The following is a 25112-nucleotide window of genomic DNA, read 5'->3' on the forward strand; positions in this document are numbered from 1 at the left end:
TGTGTTAGAATCTCAGCTATTCAATGATTCTGTGAAATTATATGTGCGGTTTTCTCTGCACATTCAGGTCTATGTGTTTGTTTATATAAAATGTTTACACACCCACTCACACAGTTGCCTCAGCAAAACTGTGTTAGCATTAATTATGTTAGCTTTTTAGTGAGGCTGTGTGAGGATATTGTCCTCTATGTATGTAAGAGAACGTCTCGCCAATTAAGAAATTGTCTGGTGGCTGGAAAGCACTATTTCAGAAAATGAGAAATGTTGGCCCATGAGCACAGACAGTAGGCATGAGTACGCATACTTTGAAAGCTATCTTTTCAGCTAATTTGTTAAATTATAATAATAATAATAGAAAAATACTTGCTTATGCTGCTGAAGGGTTTACTTCAGATGTTTTTGTAATTTGCATTACAGCACTTAACAGAATTTGACTTTGCAGATTCAGGAAATAAGAAAACTAATAAAATGCTGGCATTTAAAGTAGCTGGTAAAAATATGGCATGTGTAGGAGAGGTATGTGATACGAAGGTTTAATTAGGTCTTACAGTGACCATATGACTGATTTGTGGCTTTGTCTTTCATAAATTGTGCAATCACACAATCTTATTCTAATAGAACACCTGTGCTGCACAACCCTATGTATTGCGTGTAGGTGTTTATGTATGTACATCATAGAGAGCTTTCTGTTATCAGAGATCTGTTGTGTGCATAACTCAAGGACTACTATCAAATCTGTATTTCCATTCATTACTTTCATTACATCCTGATCCGTGTATGGAATATCTCCTTTTTTGCTGCTGCTAGCAACAAAGTAAGGATTATCAGGAAATCCTTAGAAGCTACCAGAGAAATTGTGCACAAGTGATGTGCTCCATAAGCTGAACAATATTTTCCCCTCCCATGTGAACTGATAGGCCCCAAACAAGCTTTCTATGTTTACTTTCAAAGCATCCACCATTTGCAAAGCAAAAGTGGGTCACAGGTACAGCTGACATAGATGACCGTAGAAAACAAACATGCCCCACCATCATCCGATTGTAATGTAAAAATCTAGTTAGGAGAGATTAGTTTAATCTGTTAGAGCCTTCACTGTGTACATGCAGGCAGCAAAAAAGGATCTGTTGTCTTAAAATAATTTATAAAGTTTCAGTGTTAAAATGTTTGTTTGCTGACTGAGTTGTCTGATTGCCTTGAAAACAGAGGTAGTGCTTAAACACAATGTATAGTCTAGCAGCAACCCTAGTTGTTCTGCACTTGCCATTAATCAGAGTGGACTTACCTCTGCAGTTTCATAAAGTCCTTCGTCTCTCTGCTGAGACTCCAGCAGGGTGAGCATCATTTGTGATATGAACATATGTCCAACAGAAATTAGATCAAAGCCACTTGGAAAAGATGAGAGTGCCTTGTAATCCTTTCTGAAGGAAGCCGGGTTGAAGTCAATAGTTTAGGTGCAAATCTATGCAAAGGCTTGAATGTCCTGAGATGACATTAAGCAAGGAAGCAATGTGCTAAGTGCAGTGCTCTGCAGTTGCAGCATGGCTTGGTATCCACGCATCATTCCATGTTAAATTCAGTGAAGTGGCATCTCATGGATGATTTTGAAAGGTCTCCCTGAAGCCCTGTGAAGGGGTAAGAAAGCAAATGCCACCAAATTCTTTTTTTGTTGTTTGTTAGGGGGGGATTTTTTGTCTTTAAAAATAAAAGCTAGAATGGCACACAGCTTCTACTTGGAAGAGTCACAGAGTTCTGGCAGTGAGACAGTGAAGGAAATTACGATAATACTTACGCAGAGCCACAGACTGACATGAGCACTGGTGGGAGTTTTTGCTGTACTGTTGTCTATTGCAACCCTTAAAGATGAAAATCTATAAAGAATTCAGTGTTCACTCAGCTTCTTTGCTTTGGGGTCTGACCATAAGCAGATACTACTTGGGGGTAATTTATGTTGGAGACGTGGAATGAGCCATCTAGTCCTAATAAGTAACTTGATTTAATAAATATTAATTGAAGTAGAACAGAGCTTGCTGAAAAGCTCTCTGAATGCATCTCTGGAGCTCTGAGTCAGAACATATTTACAGTCGTGTTTTACTTAGCTTAATTTATTTCTATATGAGCTTGCAGCTTGCTGTCATTTTAGAAGTTTTAAAAAACAAAATCAGAGAGGAAGTCTTGGATGAGAAGAATAAGCTTCTCTCCTGTAGTGGTGTTGTGAAACAGTTGCTTTTCTGTCCCACCATCTGTGTTTATAGGCAATGATGGTCCATGAGGAAATGGACCTTAGCTGAAGGGCATTTCTGAACACAGACATTATGAGAACAAACTTATGTGGCTTTTCACGAGGGAAGAGTAGCAGTAGCAAAGGCATTAATTTTGTCAGAATCACTTGTGAAAATGAGTGGGGTCAAAAATTCCATTTGCTATGAGTTGAATCAAATTTTCTCGTTACTGCAGTTCTGATTTCTCCAGAAAGCCTAGAAGAAATTCCCAGTCTCTACTAGAATGTTATGTCTCCAAAAGAAAAAAATACTTATGCCACCTTCATGAAACAACTGGAGTTTAGAGAAAGTACTGAAATCCCCATGACCTGAGAAAAGTGGGGTTTTGGAGTTTTGTTGTTGTTGTTGTTTAAGTAGTGAGAAAGATTTCTGCTTTCCCAAGACTATATCAGCAGACGTACAGTTGAAGGAATTTGCTAGTTCAGTTACTGAGGATGATGATTCTTTATTATAATAATATTAAAGAATATGAGAATTAGAGGATACAGTGCACTGTTCTTAACTGATGGTAATAAGGAAATTTGTAATGTATCAGTACCCTGGAGCTCAGGCTCCTAAGCAAAAGCAGGAACATACTGTAGATATTAATTAAATTAACAAGACAATGACTTAAAGAAGTTACGCAGTTCAGAGAAATTTTTGTTATTTTTTGTTAAGGTGTAATTTGGTTACATACAATGTAACCAAAGTAAAGGGACCCTTTACTAACCATTATTGGCAACCCTGAGGCTGGGAGAGTCCTGCTGAACTCTGGGATGAAATCAGGAAAGAGCTATTGTTCGCTGTTGGTAGCCAGTCAAAATATGAAACCAACTCTACATGATGTACATTTAAGTCTTTTCTAGGCCTCACTATTACTAACCTCATATGACATAAAATATAGAAATATCTGATTCACTGTATAATTGTCTTCCGCCTCCTGTACTGTCAGCTGAGAAATAAATGGTTAAATTAATTCCCAACCCAGATGCCTTTTTGTCGTTCTAGCTGCAACACTAGAATATATGCTATCCAGCAAAAATATTTTGGTTGTAAAAACTGTAACCATATTTTGCTGCCAAACTGCAAAAGCCAGAAAAAGAATGAAGAAAATGCCTCATGACTTTACTTAAAGATTTTTTTTAATCCTTGCTTTTTTCTTGTAGTATTGTCTAAGGGTTGTAACATAGGATTGAACTTGGAGAAATTAGATTTTTTAAAAATATTAATTTATTTCTGCTTATTTTAAAATCATTATTTAGCTTTTATTGTATTGTGTCCTATAACTAGTGGCTATGATGGTGTGATGTAATTAGTTACTTATCTCACTTTCTTGTCTTCAGTCAACAATATGTATGACTTTTCTTTCTGACTATCTGCAGAAAGTCATTCTTCCATGTTATAGCATTAACTGCTAGAAAAAAAAAAAGAAGTACAAAATAAGACCTATTTTTTTTCTTGTGAACTGAAGCTTTGTCAGAGTCTTCCCATGCTTTGCTAGTATGCTGCCGATAGAACCAACTTATTTTTGTTGGCCCTTACACTCAGGCCCCTGGAAGGGAAATCGCTTCCTGCAAAAGGAAAATTAATGAAACATTTACTTATGCCATGGATGTAAGTCACAGCTCTTGTGTTTGTTATCTTCAGGCAGCAAGTGCATAAAATAGTAACAGACACATAATTTGCATTAGCTTCTTATGAAAAACTGAATGAACAATTCATAAGTGTGGGGTTTCTTCCAGTTTGGGGGGAGGGGTTAGTATTTGTGTTAATACCCTTAACTTTCTGGAAACTGCATTTCTTCTAGTGCCTGTGCTATTCCTAATTGCAGCTATCTCAAACCACCACTGAATCTGTGAGCAGCATGCTGCTGCCTTTAAGAATGAAGATAGACCTGCACCATGACTAATCACATTAGAAGTTCATGTTACTCCTGAGCCCATGTGGAGATATCAACATACTGTTCCTAGGTATTATTTTTATCATGGACCTGCCCCATTATTTTACTATAATGTTTTGCCCTACTTGAATTAGTAGGGCTTGAATTTAAGTGCAGTTTTATGTTAGTCTGTCTGGCTGATGTCCAGACAGGAAAGGACATTTTGGAATTGGACTTGAATTATTCCAAACTATGTTTTGCTACAGAATCTGAGGCCTGTTTCTCCACTATCTTCTGATTACATTACTTAAATTCTTTTTTGTTTTTCTTCACTTTTGTCTTATGTTAACCTGTCAAATTCAGATCCTGTAAGCAGGATAAGGTTAACACAGTTTACCACTTGCATATGTTAAACTGTTCCATTTAGGAAAGCAAGGTTCTTTCTTTTTAATTCCCAGTGAAGGTTCTATAAACAAGGTAGTTTGGGGAAATATAAATGTATTCTTGTTCATCCTAAAATTAGAGATGATTCTAAAATGTGTCTGACAAGCCAAATATAATCTTTCTTCCTGTTTTATATGTTGGTTGCATTTACTTTAAGTATTAATGCCATAACTTAAATAGTTTGTTTTAGGCCAAAAGGAAAAGTGCTTTTAAATTCTGAGTCATTTAGCGGAATCTTAACAACAATCAATCTAGTAATTAGTCTTCCTCTTAAAGAGTGATTCCTTTAGCAGTTCATGCATCATTAATGAGTTGCTCATCCTATAAGGAATACCTTTCCCTACCACAAACTAGCAAGGTTTAATATATAAGCACAGTCTGGATAACCTCTCTTACTGTCTTTTTTTTCTCTCCAAGGTTATTAATCCTGGCTTCTCTGCTAATATATTCTGAGTCTCAGAAAAATACCTAGATTATCTAGGGCAAATGTTAACTGCCATTTTATCTGGCAATCCTAATCCCATTTATGGCCTTGCTTTGCAAATTTTTCTTGCTAACAGTAGTAGCAAAACTTACAGGGTGGTGCAAGTATGTCATCCATAGGGAGATTTAGGAATGTGGGCTGACTAAGATGGTGTGTACTACTAGGGAATCTCTCACTGAGATAGGAACAACATAATGCATGGTTCAATAAAGAGCCAGGAGGAAGAGGAGGCCATTGGCAGGGTACAAATTGTATGACCTTGTCACGAAGGCATGAATTTCCTTTCACAGCTGTCACAGAAAACTTGCAGAGTGCCCATCTGAGGGTTTAATGGAAGGTGAGAGAATCTGGAACAGAATTAACTTTTTCACACTTGTTTAGCTCCAGGTTTCATGTTGCAGAATAGCAGGAGGTGGAAGAGTGCTGGCTTATGCAGGATTGTCAGAGAGCCATCTGACTGCCCATAGTCAGCAGCTCTGGGAAGAGAACGTGGTTGGATACTCCTGTGGAACTGCGGGCATGCCATGCTGTTGGCAGCTGCAAGCTGATCACTGCTGGAGCTGCCCTCAACCAGATCTGGGGTAGCTTTCCAAGTGAGAACGTTCTTATGGCCATCAGCATGTTTACATGCAGGAACTGCTGTCACTAGTGACAGTAACTCTTATTTTCTTGATGATGCTCAGCCAATTTTTTTTCCTGGGATCCAAACCCTTCCAACAGCTAATTGCTCAAAAATGCCCTGGATTAGGTAAATGCCTGAAGAAGAACTAGACATGCTTCTTTTCCAGTCCTGAGTGATGGGGAAAAATGTGGATGTTAATTTCTAAATTTAGCCTTTTATGTCTCCCAAGTACACATTGTAGTAATCAATCCAGATTAATTTCCTAGCGTCAGTTCTGTGAAAAGGAAATATCTGTGTTCTGACACTTATTTTTGAAAAATTTGCATCTGTTGCTATATGGATGACTGCCTTTTCACACAAATATAGAGCACCCAACTTTGGAAGAATTAAAATTTAGCTATTTTGATACAGAATTTCCTTCTCGATCCTCTATATTCAGATCTTTGGTCTCAATGTGAAGTTTTCAATTAACGTTCCCTCCAGTATGAATTGAAATAGGTTTCAAATCCCATCAGTGTGAAACTAGATCTCCTAGACAAAACTTTTCCATGCCTGCATGTCATGATGCATGTTTAGGATCCTGATATTATCTGTACCATTAGGACCGGTTTTCAATTGCAGTGGTATGGTGGTGGGCAAGATAACCAAGCTGTGTATTTTCTTTGTTCTCTTTAGCTTATATCTACTGAAGATGGGAGGCTCTTGATCCACAAATGTCCATCTCTTCAAACCATCAATGTTAATTCATTTACTCCCTACGACCGCAGTAGATTTCGTAGCTGCTCCATCTTCCTGTGTTGCTCTGTTTGTAGCTTGATTAATTAAGAGTTGATGGAATGATATTGAAAACTGCAAAAACTGTTAACCTATGAAGTATGGGAATGATCCAGGTTTTGGCACCATCAGTTTTGTATGTAAAGTCTTTCTGCAGAATTTCTCACTTGTTATTTGATCACCTATAAGCAGCACAGCTAATTTTAGCTCAGTTTGACCTCAGATATTCTGCCTCAATCTCTTCCATGCTCCGTGTGTTAAAAGATATCCGCACATTCTTTAGGAACCCTTTCCAGCAGGATTAGTAAGGACTAGTGCCAGCCCTTCTCCCCTGTGCTGGCCTCTTCCTCCCTGGTTGAGGTCTAAATTCCTTTTCAGATCATAAAATGTGTACCTGAAATGACTTTCTGAAAGAGTCAGAGTTATTACTGATTTTTTTGTCAGCTAAAGCCTAGCTGACAGATCGGACAAAAATATTCTGACATGTTAGCCAAGCCTTGTCTCTTAAAATCAAACAAAACCTCCTCCAATTAATAGGTTTTCTACAAATGGAAATTTAGAAGAATGAATAGTGGCAGGAGGGATACAACAAATCATATAATCCATGAGCAACTCTACCTATGTAATTCGTGATACAGGTTTGGGTAGTCTCTAGTGATGGAGGCCTGCAGCCTTTCCACACAATCAGTTCTATTACTTTATCACTCCTATCACTGAGAGTGCTTTTCAATATCTAACTTGCATCCTCTTTTCTGCAGTCTCCCAGTTGTTAACCGGTTATGAAAAAAATACTCTTCAGTTATTTAAATTCTATAAGGCAGTTATAAAGTAGGAAGTCAATACAGGTAGCAAATTGAAATGGTTTCTTCATTTTTGAACAGGCCCCTGTATCTGGCAAGTATATATTTGGACTTATATTTCCAATCCTATTTTTCCTTTTGAAGAGAAAAATTGATATTGGTAATTATAATGAGTTGTGAACCTAGAAAACAGAGCATAAAATGATCTTAGATTCTGTTGTATCCCTGCTTAAATGTCCTGGGAGTTGCTGACCTAAAAGCATAAAAATCTGAGATCCTGTTTTTTTAATAAAACAGCAACAAAATGAATTTTCCTTTACAAAACCCTTTCCAAGCTATGTTAGTCAATATACACCTATAGTGCCTGAATGGAAAGCCTAATTCTGTCTTTATTGTAGTAAGTAGTTGATACAAAAATAAAGTCCAGCTGTAAATCCATCTTTTCTTGGAAACATTAGTTTGAAAGCACAGAGTTAATCTGATAAACGATGCAACAATTAACTGCTTTCATTATTTGCAAGTCCATGCTAATAGTTGGAATGAATGATAATGCCATATTTTCATTCAAAAGAGATACTTTTCCTCTCTTATTTTGACACTGATAAATGTGTCACAGGAAACAGCCTCCAAACAAAGGAAAACCAGGATTTTTCATGTATGATAGTGTATCAAATGCAAAATTAAATGGTGAAGACAATGAAAGGAACTGATCTATATGATAAAAACATAATCTTACAAGAAGAACGGTAAACACTGTTATTTTGCTCTGAAGTCTGTTTCAGTTGTCAGCTGAGAAATAACAATGTATTCTTCACAACAGGTTGACCAGTACTGCTGATACAGAAGATGAGCTTCTTCAGGCAAGTCAGACTTCTGCTATGGAAGAACTGGGTCATCCGGAAAAGGCAAAAGGTAAAAACTTAGTCTTTGGATTTCAGCTTTAGACCATACAGTCCATCGAATAAAGTGACTAGTATGTTTATCAGCATGTAAAAATCACGAATTCCTCAAAGAATCAAATGTGTTCTTGTATAGGCCTTTCACCTGGGATATACTCCAGTGAGGTTTGCAAAGCTGCTCCTTACAGACTAAATATAGAACAGTTTGTTGTACTGTTTTTTTGACAATAGTACAGTGTACCAGGAAAACAGTTGTGGGTAATAATATTTTGTTATGTTCACATAAAAAGATTTTCTGTCAGAAAATGTGGGTGTCACTCAGCTAAGGGAAATTTGATTCTGAATCTTAGATTCACTTTAGAACACTCAATTGTTTTTAGATGTGAATCCACTTAGGGGCCCTTATACATGAAACTTTTTTTAATACGGTTGAATGACATCATAAACTAAGGAGAAAATTAAAGAAATATTTTAAATCTTTTCACATCCTTTTAGATCTTGTAACACTTTTGTCTTTGATTAGAGCACGTGTCTTACTTGCCACCTTATTTCATCTTTGCTCATCTTTTCTTTGTTTAAGCCAAATTTTCATAGTCAAACAAAACCTTAAAACAGGGTCTTGGTCATCTGATGTACCACGACTACCTCTGTCCAGCTGGTTTCCAGGCAAAGGAAACTCCTTTGAGCTCCTATAGTGTTAGACTGCCTATTATTTCTAACTAAATAATAACTACAGTAAAACAGCTGTGAGGCTGTAACAGTCATGCAAATAATTATGCCATAAAAAGAGAGATCAGTAGGGTTAAACTGAACCATGGGATGAGTTGAAATGCTTACTTATACTGAGGTGGTGTTTTTTTTTCTGTGTCATCATTGTGTTTGAGACCTGTTTAAAAAAAAAAAAAAAAAAAAAACGCTTACTCAAATCTGGTTCAGTTCTTAGTCAAAAATGGGTTTAATGCACCTCCAATATTTCCAGCTATTTTGCAGACATGGCTGAGACAGAAACCCTTTGATGTCAAAATATTTTTTGACTAAACAATAAATAAAAAAACAGGTATTGTGTAAAAATGCACTAGCCGTTTTGTCCTCTTTTATAACTCCTGGAGACCTTGAAATCACTGGGAATGACTATTCTGGTTAAAATTCCGGAGTCAATCCATTAGCTGATTTTCTTTGTAGATAAGTTGCATGTCCCTTCTTTCATAGCTTTCTAGTGGATTTTCTCCCATAGTTTACATTGCAATCAAGAGCGGATGCACACAGCATTGCCAGCTCATGATTTAATACAGTATAAAAGTCATTCATTTGCATTTAAGCTAACTGGCACCAAATAATGGAGCCACCTTACAAAGCTAGACTTAAGTTACTTGTTACTAAGGAGCTGTAGTAGTTTGATTTTCAAGTTCAGAAAAGAACAAACAAACAAAAATCCACCTCTTTCTGATCCTCGAATGTGTGTACTGAGAGAACTGAAAGCCGCTGTTGTTTTTTTTTTTTAATTTTTTAGCCAATGGATATTTATATAAGCCTTCAGTATTTTCCATGTATGAAATACTGTTTAACTTGAGCAAATCTGCTCAGGTATTTGACCCAAAGTGCCTGCTTGGGTTTCAGGAATTTCCTTTTTCCTCTTCTCCCCTCCCCCCCCCATAGAGATTCAAAAAATGCTAACTTTGAGGGTTCCTGGTGTTGCCAGAGATCTTTCTGTGATGATCGTTCCTAGCTTGCAAGCAGGGTGATTTACTCTGTAACAGAGAAGTATTTTCTCCACTCTGCCTGAAGAGTAAAACAAACTAACCAAATTTTAAAATGGAGTCAGTAAAAAAACATTTCTTTCTTTTTTTTTTTTTAAAAGAACTGTGTCTCTCTGTCCACAGAATATTTCCAGAGAAGGAAGGTAGCCCAGACAAAAATCCATAGGGTCAAAAACAGCTATAAAATGTGTTTTTGGAAATTTAGCCCCTTTTTAAAGATAACCATTATGCAGTACCATAAATTAAGGCGTACCCACTCTTCTACCCAAGTTCATCATTTAGTCTAATTCAAAAGGGGGAAGACTTCATTACAGAGTTAGCAGCTCACACAACCAACTTAAGCTTGCATATTTAAATGATCATATTGCAGAGCTCAGTCCATTAATGGGTCCATCTGGGTATTACAGTTCTGGGTTGCTAGGACTTCTTGGTGTTTATCTCTGTGGGCTGATGGGCTGCTCTCTGATACTTTCTAGTGAATTCTGAGATACCTGTGTGTCATCAGGAAAAGAAACTATTTCAGGAAGGTATCAGGGCTAACAGCACACGATCTGTCCTCATCACACAACACGTTGTTTACCAGCTTGAAGGAAAAGTTCCCTTGTTCTTTAGCCTTCAATCCCATCCAAGCTAGTTAGCTCAAGCTGAAAGGAACACTAAATTCAAGTCTGAGGATTTTGTACGTGGCTGGGAATGGGATAAGAGCCAACATCTGAGCAAGAACCCAGGTTAACTCTGCAGCAGACAGTAACCAAGGGTCTCCCCAGTTCTTAGCCCTCTGACTTCATTAGCATGTAGACCCTGTCCCAGACATCTTACTAAATGGGTGGCAATGGGTGTTAATCAGACCTGGTGGCCACATCAGCTCCCAAGAAAGGTCTGTAATGCTGTATCCTCAGCTGTGCACAGCAGCTGTCAAGGAGAGGAGCTGTACTGTGGTGGTTTTCCTAGCCTAATAATTTAGTCATATCCTACCCTTTGCTGCTGGCCATATTTTGTCTGGCTTTAAAAGTATCGGGCGTGCATAACTTCCTAGCGGTGCATATTTTTTTTGTTCTATTTAAAAAAGAAAGCCTAGAGACAAAATGTGTGAAATAGGAAATGTTTGCCTGGTGAAAAGCTTACTACCTTTGGCCATAAGCGTAAGCTGTGCCTTATTAAAGCTAGTAGACAAAGTTACAGTGGAAAAAACAGGATAGTTCCAAAAATCTGTTCTTAATTATTCTGTGAATATCTTTCACTCTGCATAGCTCAGTCTGGAGAGGAAAAACAAAACAAAACAAAAAAACATTCACATGTGACCCATCTTGTATCTGGCTCTGCTGCTGTACATACTGTTATATATTTGGTGCCTGGTAGGGCTGGTGGGAGCAAAGGAGAGGAGGCGGGGAAGGAGGGAGGGCTTTTCTGTGCATATACTACAAGGCAGGATCTGGGGAGAGTCTGTCCTGGCTCTTGCAGAGACAGAGAGAAGGAAAGAGGGAGAGAGAAAGGAAAGAAATGCCACGTGGCTAGATACAAAAAAACCACAGCGGGTGCTCAGAGCCCAAACCCCATGTCACAGGATCAAAGGGTTGTAATTTCAAACCTCTGCCAAAACACAGAGACAGTAAAACAAACTAACACAGGAGCGGAGGAAGCTGACTGAAAACCAGGCAGGATGTTGCTCTGTGGGTAAGGCAATGCCCTTGATTCTCTGTCATGGCTACCAGCTGATGGCTGTTCTAAGTATTTTGAAAGATAAGGGGATTAATTTGACCTTAAATGGGGTCTTATATGTTACAGAACAAGATATTTGGCCTTACTATATACATGTCTACCTTTATTAGAAAATTGATAACGTTGAAGTGATTGTTGACAAAAAGAGACATTAAGTAAAGATTAAAGAATTTAGGCTTATGCTAAGGCCCATTGTAGTTACCTTTGGGTAAGCAGACCGCACCGACAACCCACTAACAAGCCCAGCGTTGCTAAAGCATAGGTAGAATCATCTTTTTTCTCTTTTGCATTCAGTCCTTTTTTCCTGTGTTGCTACTGAGTGGCCCACTCTGTGCAACAGCTTTTTAGACTTTTATTTGGTCTATTGGGGGTTTAGCACTACCTGCCTCCTCTTTTTACCCCATTCAGGATCCCTAAATGTTTCTTTAATAGAAGTGGAGAAGCCACCGAGTTAATGGTGATACTTGGTGGGAGTCTGATGAAATCCTTGCTGTTTCTGGGTGTTTTTTTGACATGATGGAAGAGGAATACCCTCAGGCATGTGCTGCACTGGACATTGCTGCTGTAGAAAAGGACCTCGACCCTTTAGCCTCCTAATGACTATGCATGGTTTATGTGTAAAACTTATTTTGAATGGATTTTTCCTTTTTTCCAGCTTCGTTTTCTTGTGGAGCTTGTATGGCCTCTGTCATTATTTCTTGCCCTTGTCTGGCTGAGGAAAGCTAATCCACTGTATCGCCAACATGAATGTAAGAACATCTGAGATATTTCAATACTTGTGCTAGATAATGCCTAGAAGGTCTCAGATGGAGATGCTGGCCCCCATTTGCCAGGTATTATTCCCCAGTGGCAGAAGGACAGCCTTTGCTGCAGGTAGTTTAGTCATTTATAGACATATGATGAGAATGACTTTAAAAAAAAAAAAAAGAAAAGAAAAGAGGCTCAAGTCTTCCTGCAGGGTACTCTGTGGATGGATTTACATGAAGCCTCAAGATTCTGTCAAGCTGTAATTTCTATAGTTCTGTTACTGAGAAAGTACTGCCTTGCTACTTATTTAAAAAAAAAAAAAAAAAAACTAGGTTAGCATTTATTCCAGTTGAAATAGCCATATTGCTTAGATCAGTGACTTTCAAAAGTTTTCATGTGTGGAAAGTTAATAATTTTCCAGTGTAGGAGTGGACCTTAGTGGAGCAAATATGAACTTTATACAGTAGGCTTCTTTTCTTAGTAGTAATCGCTGACTCTTGGGGGCATGCAAGCCAAGGACCTCAAGCCACAGTTGTACTGAGAGGCCATGAATACTGGTTGTTGCTTTGCGAGTAACCCCAATCCCCCTTTTTACATGTTACTGCTGAGCTCTCATGCCAGAGAGTTCAGATGGGCTCTACTTCTGCAAATCAGGCCAGAATTCAGCATGTTTAGTGTATAGACTACATAAATTACTTGATTCTAGAGATATCAGGTTTGCTTATTAGTTACATCATTTGTGAGTAGGTATTACCCCAAACTATTTCAGTAAATTTTGAAAGCATTCAGCAGTCTCCTGTCTCTATTCCTGTTGACATGAACACCTGTTTTACCACTAATTTCAATAGGAGCAGAATTAGTCCAGTATTGATTACTCTTGAAAATCCTATACAAATTATTCAAGTTTTTGCTTAATCAAAGAGAGAGCTTTATGGTTATCGTGGCATTCCTCATTCAGTGAGCTAACCCGTAACGCTCTTTGGATTCACACTGGCTGCATTAGTAAAGACACCTAATTCTTCATATTTTGTGTTTCCATACTCTAGGTCACTTCCCAAACAAGGCAATGCCATCTGCAGGAACACTGCCGTGGTTACAGGGCATCTTCTGTAACATGAACAACCCTTGTTTCCGCAGCCCTACCCGTGGAGAGGGTCCTGGTGTTGTGTCCAACTACAACAATTCTATGTAAGCAGAGCTCTGTGTGAGAGACTAGGCTGGAGTAATTCGGGCCTATTAGGCAACTGCTGACAGCCTGCTCTTGGTACCTGTCGAGTATTTCTTGGGCATGAATGATGTACGGAGAAAGGACGGAGTATCTTCAGCCTGCTCAGAACGGTGCCTCAGTGTGCTGAGGGATATTTTAGAGAATTGTTCGGTGGTGTGAATGAAAAGGGAGAACTGAAAAAGAACTGTGCGAGAGCTTTAGTGCATTGTTTGTTACAGCTGAGTCATGAAAGCACAGTAGACAAAGACCCTTAAAGAGAGGGCAATTGCAAAATTTTGTTAAAATAGATATAAAAATGCTTCAAATTCCCCTTTGCAAATACTCCCCTTTGGAGTATCCAAAGATAAAAATTTATGAGCCAACGATGTCAAGGCCGTCAAAGCTGCAGTCATTTGAAAGCTAGTAGCTTGGAATTAACTTGGCATTTCACCTTTTGTTCCTGGTGAGCAGGATTTAAAATAGTTGCATTTTTCTTGGGGTCAGTCGCACAGTAAGCTGAGGGGCTCTATTTTCTATACACTGTAGCTTTTCCAGGTTGCTTATTACAGACCTGACTGTCCCTTTGTGAGTCAGAGTAAATTCAGTGCATACAGAGGAAGCAAATACATTGTGTTTTCTGAAAGAATTTAGTCCTTCCTGTTTGCTGTTTCCTGTAAGCTAAAATAAGTCGTGCATTCTGAGAGTTATCAATTCACGTATGGAAAAACATAACACCCTTAAAGAAATGTAGTGCTTCATGACAGGTATATGTTCAACTTCAATCTCAGTTTTACTGCAAAAGGAAAAAGAACCCGTGCCAGTTGAATTCCTAGATGTTTGGCCTCCACTGCTGCTAGTAAGAACTTTCTTTGTACTTGCTTACAAACATAGGACCTGGCTACACCCTTACTTGAACTGCATCTTCTAATCCACAGCCAGCTTAAATTGTAAACAGTTGTCTGGCAAAATCAGGCACAACTGTTTTCCCACCTCTGCCAAATAAAACGTTTTGAAAGGACCTACAAGCCACTCTGGCACTGGAGGGATTTGAGCTGGGAGAGATGGAGGAAAATTCTGTACTGGGGTCATTCCATGTCAGTTATCCAGCTGAGCAGGACTACTTGTGCCCTGAATGCCCCATCCATTTGCTAAAGCCAAGCCAGAACCAGAGCACATTTGCACCATGGCTGTGAGGTGAAGGTGGTCTTGGGGGAAGGTCCTGTCTCCCCAGAAGACCAACATGGCTAATGAGAGAGTAAAGATTATGAGACCAACCTTCTGCCCCACCAGGAGCCCTCTTATACCTTCTGTGGTTTCCTCCAAACCTAACTCAATCCCACACCACCTGAAACTACTTTGTGGTCACCATAAAACTGAGCTTTGATGTTTCAAGACTGAGGACAAAACAACTTATTTTTTTCCTCATCCATGGCACACAGAAATTCAAAAAAAAATTTTTTTTTTAATGAGAAAGGTTTTTCTGAGTCATCACTCTTTAATTACTATTTGTTCCTTATTTCTCCTTTCAGCCTTGCAAGAGTATATCAAGATGCTCAGGAGCTCATACTGAAAGCCCCTGAAATCTATGACCTTGGCAGAATCTGGGAAGAACTGATCATTATGACTCAGTTTATGGAAACAATGAGAACTAATCCTGAAAGAATTGCAGGTAATTGTTTTCTCTGTATCCTTTGGACTATTGGATTTTTTCCTTCTGAGACCTGACTAGTAGTTACTTTGTAGAGACTAACAAGTTATAAATGTATTTTACACCTGGCTGTCACTCTACTTACTGTTAGAGGATAAGTTAAAGCTCATTGTAACCAGTAGTATAAAAAACACCTTTCATGGAGAAAGGGGAAAGGCATTCAGCTCCTTTATACAACCAGTTACCTTAAATAACAATAGACAACACTCAAAATACAAAAGCATGGATATCTCACCACCCAAAATAAGACATGTGGATGGAGAGATTTCATTAATTATAGTAGAGGTAAAAGCAGTAAAAAAGCATCCATGGAAGATGCAGAAGAATTTAAGCTAAGAATGTTCTTGAATAAATGTTAGGAGCATAGCCCAGAGGAAAGCTTAGAGAGACTTTTTTGTTTCAAGTGTTAACTGAAATAGATTTGGAACTGTGAGGAAAAAAACATTTTCTTGCTGTTTTGATTATTCCTGTGTTTAGAGAGAGGAGACATTGCATCCTTTTTATAAACAAACAGGATTGCAAATTATGACTCCATCAATTTTTACTTAAAACAACCTGCCACACTCAAAACACTGTTCTGGGAAAAAGTAGTGAAAGGGCTAATAATAAATTTTAAAATTCATATTTGGGTTTTACAATGTTTCAGTAAAAAATCTGAAAAGATACTCCCAAAACTAATGACACAAAAATAGAATGGCTTTGAGAACTGATCTGTCCCATCCTCAAGTCCTTTGCCATAGGAATAATATTCTTGTTAAAATCAAATATTGTAACCCTGCATACATTTTAGTAAGAAGATATGTATAAACCATCTGATACGCATGCTCTACTATTTCTTTGGAGATTTCTAACTAGAAATCAAGAAAGGGACTATCTCATTATAAATAACAGTGGGAAGATCAAAATGCCCCAGAATGCAAATAACAAGAACTGAAGTACAATCTGAGCTGTGGTTTGGAAGCAGCTATAGAAACCAAACCTCTCTCTTCAGAAGTGAGGAAAAACAAAGCACCAGGGGTTTGCTACAGATAGCTAAAAAAAACATACCCCATGGTTCTGGAACTTGTCTTTGCATCCCATATCAACTTCAGCAGTCAGAAAATAGAGAATATTCCTCCCAACTTCTATATAATGTTAATATGGATTTAGAATCTGGTTTTTTTAATACAATTTATTTTAAAGATAGATATTGGAATCTCCTGTTTCATAGAACAGAGAAAAAAAAAATCAGTGCTGAAGTGACACCACTAGTGACAAAATGTGAATTGCCACTTTTTTCCATATAGAAAGAGTTACTGCAAAATTGACTGCAGAAGTTCTGTGTGTAACTTACTATTATTGCCTGTAAGAATCTTAACAGAACTTTATTATAGCTGCAAAGTTGAACAATGAAAAATTAACATATGTCACAAGGTCATTCATTCTCCTGGTTCCTTCAGACAGATCCATCTCTTGAGTCCTCCTTCCTCCTCTTTCCACTCCCATCCCTGCATCACCATGTTTTCTAAGATGTATTCCTGTAGTCTGCTTTCTCCCCCACAGCGTCTGTGTGCTACAAAAAAGTGAGAATATGGGAAAGAAATGGGTCCCTGCTCATTTTCAGTGTTTAGTGTTTGAACAAATACATGGAGAAGCAGTTGCTGAAGAAGTCCTGCTAAGCCCGTGCTGCCCCAGGACAGACCATGCTTGATGCAAATGAAATTGTAAAAGTTAGTCATCAAACTCTGACTACCAAGCTTAAACAAATGGAGACCTTCAGCAACAAATTTGTGCATGGTTACATGGAGATGTCCAAAGCTACATTCCTCCTGTCAATGTGGTGTCTGCCGCTCCTATCAATTTCAAATTCCTGTTCCTAAGGCTGGAAGTTCCAGCCCTTTTCGAGCATTCTTAACCTACGTGTGGTGGCGCTATGTGGACCTCTTTAGTAAAGGCTGTAGTATTCAACAGACATGAACCACATCCACTTTCCAAGTTTTCACTTGGACCGTACCAAGGCAGAATCCTCACTAATACTGATTTATAACAGAGGAAAGGATTTTTTGTTGTTGTTGTTTTTTAAAGCACCACTGACTTTAAGAGCAGCAGTATTTTGACTATTGCTTTTGATGGATGGGATTAGTGAAATTTGACCTTTTTCATGTGTGTTTAGCTTAACAGTGGGTACCCCTTTAGTAGTGGGTTTGACAGTTTTTAGTTTAATAATGGATAATATAACTGTTAAACTATAAACCATCAATGCTTCTCTGTGGAAATTATGACGTTTTGCTTGCGAAAGGTTTTCAAAGGCCTTTTCTGCAAAATTATATAATCAGATTAAATAGTTAAAATTATTGACAGGAAATGATAAATTAGTGTAAAAGTAAAGGATTATTTATACAAAGCCCAGTAGAATGGAACCTCCACAGGGACACTAACAACAGTCGCACACTTGAAGCTGAATATTTAAGATAAAATATTACTTCCAAAAAAGGCAGAGACTTTCAAATGCAACAAGTCATGCTTTCAATCCTTCCATTCCTGGAATCCTACTCTGAAACATCTTTGAGAGGTCATATGCGTAGAGTAGGAATGTTCAACACTTTTTGATAACCACTCCCCAGTAAAGGATTAAAATCATTTTGAATTTCAAAAATCATTTTGGACACCATTGTCACTACTAAACAGCTGAGCCAAAGCATATAGTTTTTGCAGGTTTAAGCCAGGGTTTGTGATGTTCTTCAACTCACTTTGTCTCACTGATCTCTGCACTCCTTTCTGCATCCAGGAAGAGGGATTCGAATTCTAGATATTTTGAAAGATGGGGAGACTCTCACTTCCTTCTTGCTGGAAGATGCTGACCTCCCAGATGATGTCATTTTCCAGCTTATTAATGCTCAAGTGCGCCCTGAACAGGTGGGTGGATAACAGCTTGGTAGCTCTTTGCTCTGTGTAGAATGTAATCTCTTGAGCTGTATATGCAATGTAGTCTGAGAGCACTGCCCAGAATTTCTGTTTGCCTTATATGTTGTTTGCACCGCTTCCTCCTTATTTTTTGTGGATTTGGAGGAAGGGGTGTTTGTTTTGTCTTTAAAAAAACATATTGAAGATGCATTAAATAGAGGTGTTTGTTTTGATGCTGGTTTTAACCCCCAAAACAACTGAACAAACATCAAAAATGATGCTGTCAAGCAATGAGTCTGTCCCCGTGATAAAAGACTTGGCACAGAAGCATAAGGCAGCTGTGCACCATTTCAAGTCAGCAGCCCTGGTAAATAGCAGCAGAGAACTCAGGGCTGAAATGTTTAAATTCTCCGCCCCAATGTAAGCAGAGTAACACAGTGGCTTTATGAGATTGTCACACATGAATAGGTGGGAGTGGAAAAGCAAACCTGCTTTCTTTCCTATTAAATAATAGATCTGCTCAAGAAAATTCACGGTGAAAACAGCAAGTCAGATCACTCCTAAAGCAGCTAAGCAGGGAACTGTGTTTAACAAAGTCCAGGCTGTCTTTGCCTCTGCATGTACTGGTGACTGGGAGCTCTGCAAGGAATGCTCTGTTCATGAATGAAGGTTGTTGAATCAGAACTCTGGAACAATTTCTTTCTACACTGCATTAATGTGTGGGTGGAAGGAAGGGAATAAATGAGGCTGAAAAACACAATTCCTCTTTTTCACCACCACATAAAACCCAAATACTGGAACTGCATGTGGCCAGAAGGAGAGGGGATTAATGAACTTTCATTCAGTTCTTTTTGGACACCAGAGGTTCCAGCTGGTGTCCAAAGAGGAGCCAGGTTACTTATCCGCTGTATTTCTGACTAGTGCTAGGGAAAGCCCCCCTCTCTTCTCACTTTGTCATGAAGCAATACCACAAGACACTACCACAGCCAGACTAAATTGATATATCTCACTTATTTTCACACCTCCATATCAGCTGAGATGGTGAAAATTTGTTTCCTTACTGCTCATGACAAGAAGTATGTATATAGATATCCTGTTGGGCTTCCTTTCCCCTTTTCCTCCCAATCCTTTTCTTCCTCACAGATCTGCTGCACTGAGAGAACTGTGTGCTGCTGGCCGTGGTAGTCTGTATAAGCTCCCCAGTGGCCTTCTTTCATCTGGTGTTGAAAACTCTGTGGCTGCCAGTGTGTGCAGGACTGAAGTGTTTTCAACACCATCACTGAAAGTATGATTGAGACCTGCTGGAACATGGTGTCTTTCTGCTGTATTTTCTGGGCTGATGTAGAGAGGTGTAGTTCTTTTAATGCTAGAAATTAAAGAAATTTGAGCACCAGATAGAGAGAGAGCTGGAGGAGACCTGGTGTTAAATACCAATTTTGCTGTCCTATTGTGAAGTTTTATTGTTAGCACTAATCACAGAGGTACAAGATCATCTCACAGCAGCTGATTTACAGCTATGAGGAAAGAGTTATGGATACTTCCTCCAAGAGCAAATGAAGCAGAAAAACTAATCCCATAGTTTTAAAAAGACTGTAAGAAAATTGTTTTCAATAGCAACCAGGCACTTGCTCTCCTACAGAATATAAATCACTTAATGCTCTTAAGCATTATTGATGAGTCCAGCCCAAGTAACTTTGTTATGGTTGATTGAGCTAGAAATAGCAGAGCCATGACTAGAACCTAGATCTGAGTTTGTCTTGAGCCTTAACCATGGTACTTCATCTCCAGTTCTTCCTGCTGCTCTACCCTCTCTTCACTTGCTTATTGCTGTACACCCTCTCTCCCCAGTTCTGCTGGAATGGAGCTGATCAACCTGAAAGCAATTTGTTTACAAGAGCCTGACTGTTGCCAAAGCTAGCTGCAGATCTAGCTCTGAGCAGCCTGGGAGTGCAGGAAATGACACAGAGCTGAAAGCTAAACCTGATCAAACAGGCAACTAGCTGAAAAAATAATTTGGACTTCATCTTGCCTGCTTTGGCCAAAAAGTGACATGTTGATTAAAAAAAAAAATTAAAGTTTTCCTCTAAGGAGCAATTTTTTTGAGTCATTCTAAGATAAGGATAAGAGGCTGATGGTAAAACACAATAAAAAGTTCAGGAAAGATTGGCAACAGCCCACCCTACCGGAAAAATTGGAAGGGCGGAGGTTTGATGTTTTTCTAATCCCATCTGTTCATGGACATTCTTGAAATGCAGCTATGGTTTGTAAATAACCTTTTGGTTCTCTGTGTTTAATCCTTGTCAATGATGTTAATGTCACGGTTTCCTCATTTCACAAGTCAAAACAAAGTTCCCAGGCTGCCTTCCTGTGCAGCTGAGTTTCATTGCAATTCACACTGGATGGTGAGGATCACGTACAGTTAAAAAATGCTACTTCTTTCTCACATAAATTCCCAGGACAGTAGTGACCGAGCAATTAAGCAAATTTTTTTATTCACACCAGGCCAGTTCAATCCAACTCAAATGTTCTGGTTTGGGACAGTTTGGGGTTTGGGGTTTTTTTTGCAAGCCAGACTGTATCTGTCATTTGCATTTCCTCTTTATTCTGCCTCTCTCTACACTGTCCAACTTATGTTAAAAATGCAGCGTATGTGCCCTGTCAGTGTGTCATTCTTAACATGAGTTTTGGCTTTGCTGTAAAGTAGGTCTCACTTTCTCCGTAATACCTGCAGTGACAGATTCCTTTGTAGGTGAAATTGTGCAGTGGAAAGGCACTATTTGAGGCCACGCTCCTTTGATTTGTCGCATTTTAATGTTTGAAAATTGATAATTTAGTAACTAAATTATCACTGTTGCTGAATGGCCTAAAGTACATATTGTGCTGTATCTACTTTAGGGCAGGATAGACCCTTGCAAAGAGAAAACCTTTGCTTCCTGTGCTGACTGGACCAATAATTTGGACTGCACGTATTGGCAAAGAATAAGCAGGACTGCATGTATTCTCAAAGAACAAGCAATGGTGTAAAGGGATGAGAAAACTGACTGGGGGTAATTAGTTTAATTATTGTTGTGTGCTTAATTTCAGATGCGACCTCTTTTAATTTGTATTATACCTTAGAACTCTAATAATTGTTACTTTACTTGTACGTAGACTCTCTAGTGCAGCTGCAATAAACTAATGCTAATGAAAGAGGCCTTTAAATGGGCACAGCTGTAGTGATGATAGGGACTGTACCTGTCAGGTACTTTTACTAGCCATTCACATCCCTCTCTCACATTGCTATTTCAATACACCATCCGTTTGTAACTCAGGCTCTTTTATTTATATATATATATTTTATATATATATGTGTGTGTGTGTATATATATATATGTGTGTATATATATGTGTATAGATACAAAACTCCAGGTGTGTTACAGTGAGCTTTTTTAAGTGCAGCTCCATAAGCTAAAATTCAGGGCAGTTTCAGTAGACAAACTACAACACTGTGCTAGACCTCTCTTCTCCTGCCTTTTCTATCCTGGATGCTGACTCCCCGCAGTCACAGTTGCAGTTTTGCTAATGGCTTCTGACATCTGAAGCACTTAATAACTCCTCAAAGCCTGAATCCAGTCTTCAAAGCAACTCATCTCATTCTTTAGATTTTTAAGTATTTCTCTTACAGGCCTTGCCAAACAAGTCTCAGCTGCTAATTATAGAAAATTTGCAGGTATAATACTTTGAAAATGTTCAGAATCTCTTAAATGGCCTTGTTAATTTGCTTAAAAAGGAAATAAAAAATGCACCTAAGTCTGATCTGCTGTAGGTTTGGTGTGTTTGTTTTGATCCAGATGTCTGAGGTATGGAATGCTTGGGAGATGATTTTTCTGTAGGAAGTCTTATTCTATAGACATTTTGTCAATTTTTCCATGCAGTTTTTAAAATTAATTTAGCCTAAAGATATTGCATCTGTGTACATTTCTTCTTTGTCTGAAGTTCTGTTTGTCTCACACTGTAGGCATTTTCAGTTTTCATAGTGTTATGAACTTTTTCCATATAATTTGAACTACTAAAGGAAGTGAGCAGAGGATAGGAATATCAGCTTATGAACAATTTCCAGTACCACTTTTTATTATAGTGCCATGTATTCTGGCCATTAGAAAGCAAGTAGAACTGAATCCTGGACTTCAAGCATATTCTATTGCAGCAATATAGATCCCAGGTAAATCTACTGGTTTCTGTGGAATTATTCTGTATTTACATTAGTTTAACTATAAACCAATCTGTTCCCAGTGGTTAAGCACTAAAGATAATTCTTTTCTTCTGTTCCGTGTTTATATTAGAAGCCCTAATCAGTAGATTGGGTGCAGTGTAATGTACAAAGGCTTTTAAAAGTCTGGCTGTATGCCAGTGCACAGTGACAATGATTAGTGGCTGTGGAAGAATCATAGCTGAAATAGTGAAATCAAGCTTGAGAATCAGTGGAACTGGCCTTTTCTCTTACGTCAGCTGGCAGCAAAAATATAACCATACTAAACAGAAAGATAGTGATGTGGCACATTTGGTTGGTCCTGGGGAAACATTTTCAAGTAAGCCATAACTATCCCTCCTTAACCATAAGGATGGGTGGCATGGCATCAGGTATGCTTAGATGATGGAGAGAAAGGGAAAAAGGCTCTCAAGAACTTTACAGCGAAAGGAAGAATGAGGAGACAAAGAACCTGTCTGAAGGTGAGGTGATCTTGCATGATGTTAAGTGAAGGTGGTTCAAGAGTTGCTGCTTCAGCTGACCACATCCTTTTGTCATTTATGAAAACATTTGCAGGTGCTGAAATCAAGGTGTGTGCTTTGATAAATCTCTAATTGTTCCTGAGAAGTCTGAATGTTCCACAACAGTAAATGAAACATTGTTTTTGGTTGCAGTTTGCCTATGGTGTCCCTAACTTGACTCTGAAGGACATTGCTTGCAGTCAGATGCTTCTGGAACGCTTTATTATCTTCAGCAGCCAAAGGGGCCTTCCTTCTGTGCACAGGGCCATGTGTGCCCTCTCCCAGGAAAGCCTACAGAGAGTAGAAAATGCCTTGTATGCAAATGTTGATTTCTTTAAGCTATTTCAGCTGGTAGGTATTAACACAATTATCCTGTCTTATGTTGTCATTTTCCAGCTGGTATTTCATTCCTCTTCAAGAATTTTCTTTGTAATACATCACCAAGGTTCCAAGCTGTTTTTGATTATTTGCCCCAGCAAATGTAAGCTTAGTGGTTAAATTTACATGTTAAATTTATGTTTATGCACATACACACCTGAATATGCTAAACATACACTCAAATCCTTCATGTGTACATGTATATTTCTGTCGCTTTTTGCCAGAAATTAAAGCAACTCACAGTTTTGATAGCAAAATGGAGACAGAAAAATCAAGACCCCTTCCTTTACTGTCTGGCTGGCTCATCTGCAGTGAGGAAAATAAGCCTCTTTCTGGAACACTGCTGTTATAGAACCTGCTTGTTTAAGCCTTATTTGAGACACTGAAGTTCCTTAAACCTTGTAAACGTATGAAAATAAAGCTTTTTAATACCTTATTGCAATTCTGGGGGGAGATAAGTTCTTCACTAGATATGGAAACATGTCACTGGAACACAGCTGCTTTGATCTGTGTGACTACATGGACTTGATATGTAAGCAAGCCGTGTGTAACTCCGTGCATAGTCACATATGCAGAATGAAACATCATTGGCTTTTTTAAAATCGAACTTCTGCATTAGAAATACCTGTGTATTCCAGGCCAGGTAGTTTTCTGCACTCTTACACTTTTAGACCCTCTCTACTGCATAGTCCTCAGGCTACAGTATAACCAACCATATGTCAGAATTTTGCAGAGCTCCTTATGTGAGCAGGCCTCATTTTTAGGATGGGCAATGGATTGGGTTTTCCAGAACTGGACCTTTTATTGGCCCAAAGAAACTATTCAGTTTTCGTGTTCTTCCTTTTTTCCATGGCATCATATTTACTTCCAGTGAATATGAAAGCATTTGGATAGGCAGTTTGGGGAAAGCTTTCATCCCATTCTGTGCTGAGAGTTTATATACATTCCCAACTCTATGCTCTGATAGTAGGTGGAATGAGTGCATGGTTTCTGCTGATCCTGTCTTATGCATTCTCTTAGAGAAGGTGAACTAACCTGAGTATTAATTGTACTGGTAGCATTTCTATTTAGACTTGATTCATACAGAATGCCTACTATAAGAAGTGAGATTTAGGACTAAACACATACAACTTTGCCTCTATTTCTCTTTTTTTTCCTCCTCTAGCTACAGGAAGGAGGTTCTTAGTTCCATATAAACTCCAGGCTTTTCTCTGGTTTACTTCATGTTGTTTACAACACCTGTTGCTCATAGTTTCAAAGGAGCCAGGTGAAGACAAGTGCTTGAGGAATCCAATGCAGAGGCTGGTTCTCCTCAGGGGCCAAAGGGAAAGCATATTTTGAAGCAATGTTTGTGTTTACTTCCTGCCTGGACTGCAAGTGACAGATTGGAACATAATAACATGAGCTTTCCATAAAAGCTCTTACATTGTGATTCCCTGCCAGGTACCTACACAGTGCAGCTGTCTTCTGCTTTCTTAACTACCCACTGACTGAAAGGAATGGCAGGGAATCAGCCAGGTGTACAGCTGCAGTTTTGGGGAAATCTTTTTAGGGCCTGATCTCATAAATTTTACAGTCTGGCTATTTAAAAGTCCAACTTTATATTTTGTTGTAATACCAGAAGAAATAGATGCTTGAGAAAGCCTCCGAGTGCTAACCCTTAGAGCAAATATGATTCTTGAGACAGCTGACAGGGATGCAGTGCCAGAAGCACAGTAGTATGCGACAGCCTGCCATGGTAGCACCTGTTTCTTAAAAAGCCAGCAATAACTGAAGTGTTAGCTTCTGTGGGAAAGGCCATTGG

General features: G+C 38.6%; 1 protein-coding gene across 1 annotated transcript in view; it reads left to right on the top strand.

Moving 5' to 3' along the window:
• The first annotated feature begins 8107 nt into the window (after nt 1-8107).
• The window catches only part of ABCA4 (ATP binding cassette subfamily A member 4), a 75930-nt gene continuing 58925 nt past the window's right edge, over nt 8108-25112 (top strand). Inside the window, exons 1-6 of the mRNA XM_067300448.1 lie at nt 8108-8173; nt 12292-12385; nt 13430-13571; nt 15120-15259; nt 18066-18193; nt 23084-23281. Of these exons, the coding sequence (XP_067156549.1) occupies nt 8108-8173; nt 12292-12385; nt 13430-13571; nt 15120-15259; nt 18066-18193; nt 23084-23281 (768 nt within the window). The remainder of the gene's footprint in view (nt 8174-12291; nt 12386-13429; nt 13572-15119; nt 15260-18065; nt 18194-23083; nt 23282-25112) is intronic.

Source organism: Apteryx mantelli, chromosome 8 (genome assembly GCF_036417845.1).
Source record: "Apteryx mantelli isolate bAptMan1 chromosome 8, bAptMan1.hap1, whole genome shotgun sequence".
Lineage (NCBI taxonomy): Eukaryota > Metazoa > Chordata > Aves > Apterygiformes > Apterygidae > Apteryx > Apteryx mantelli.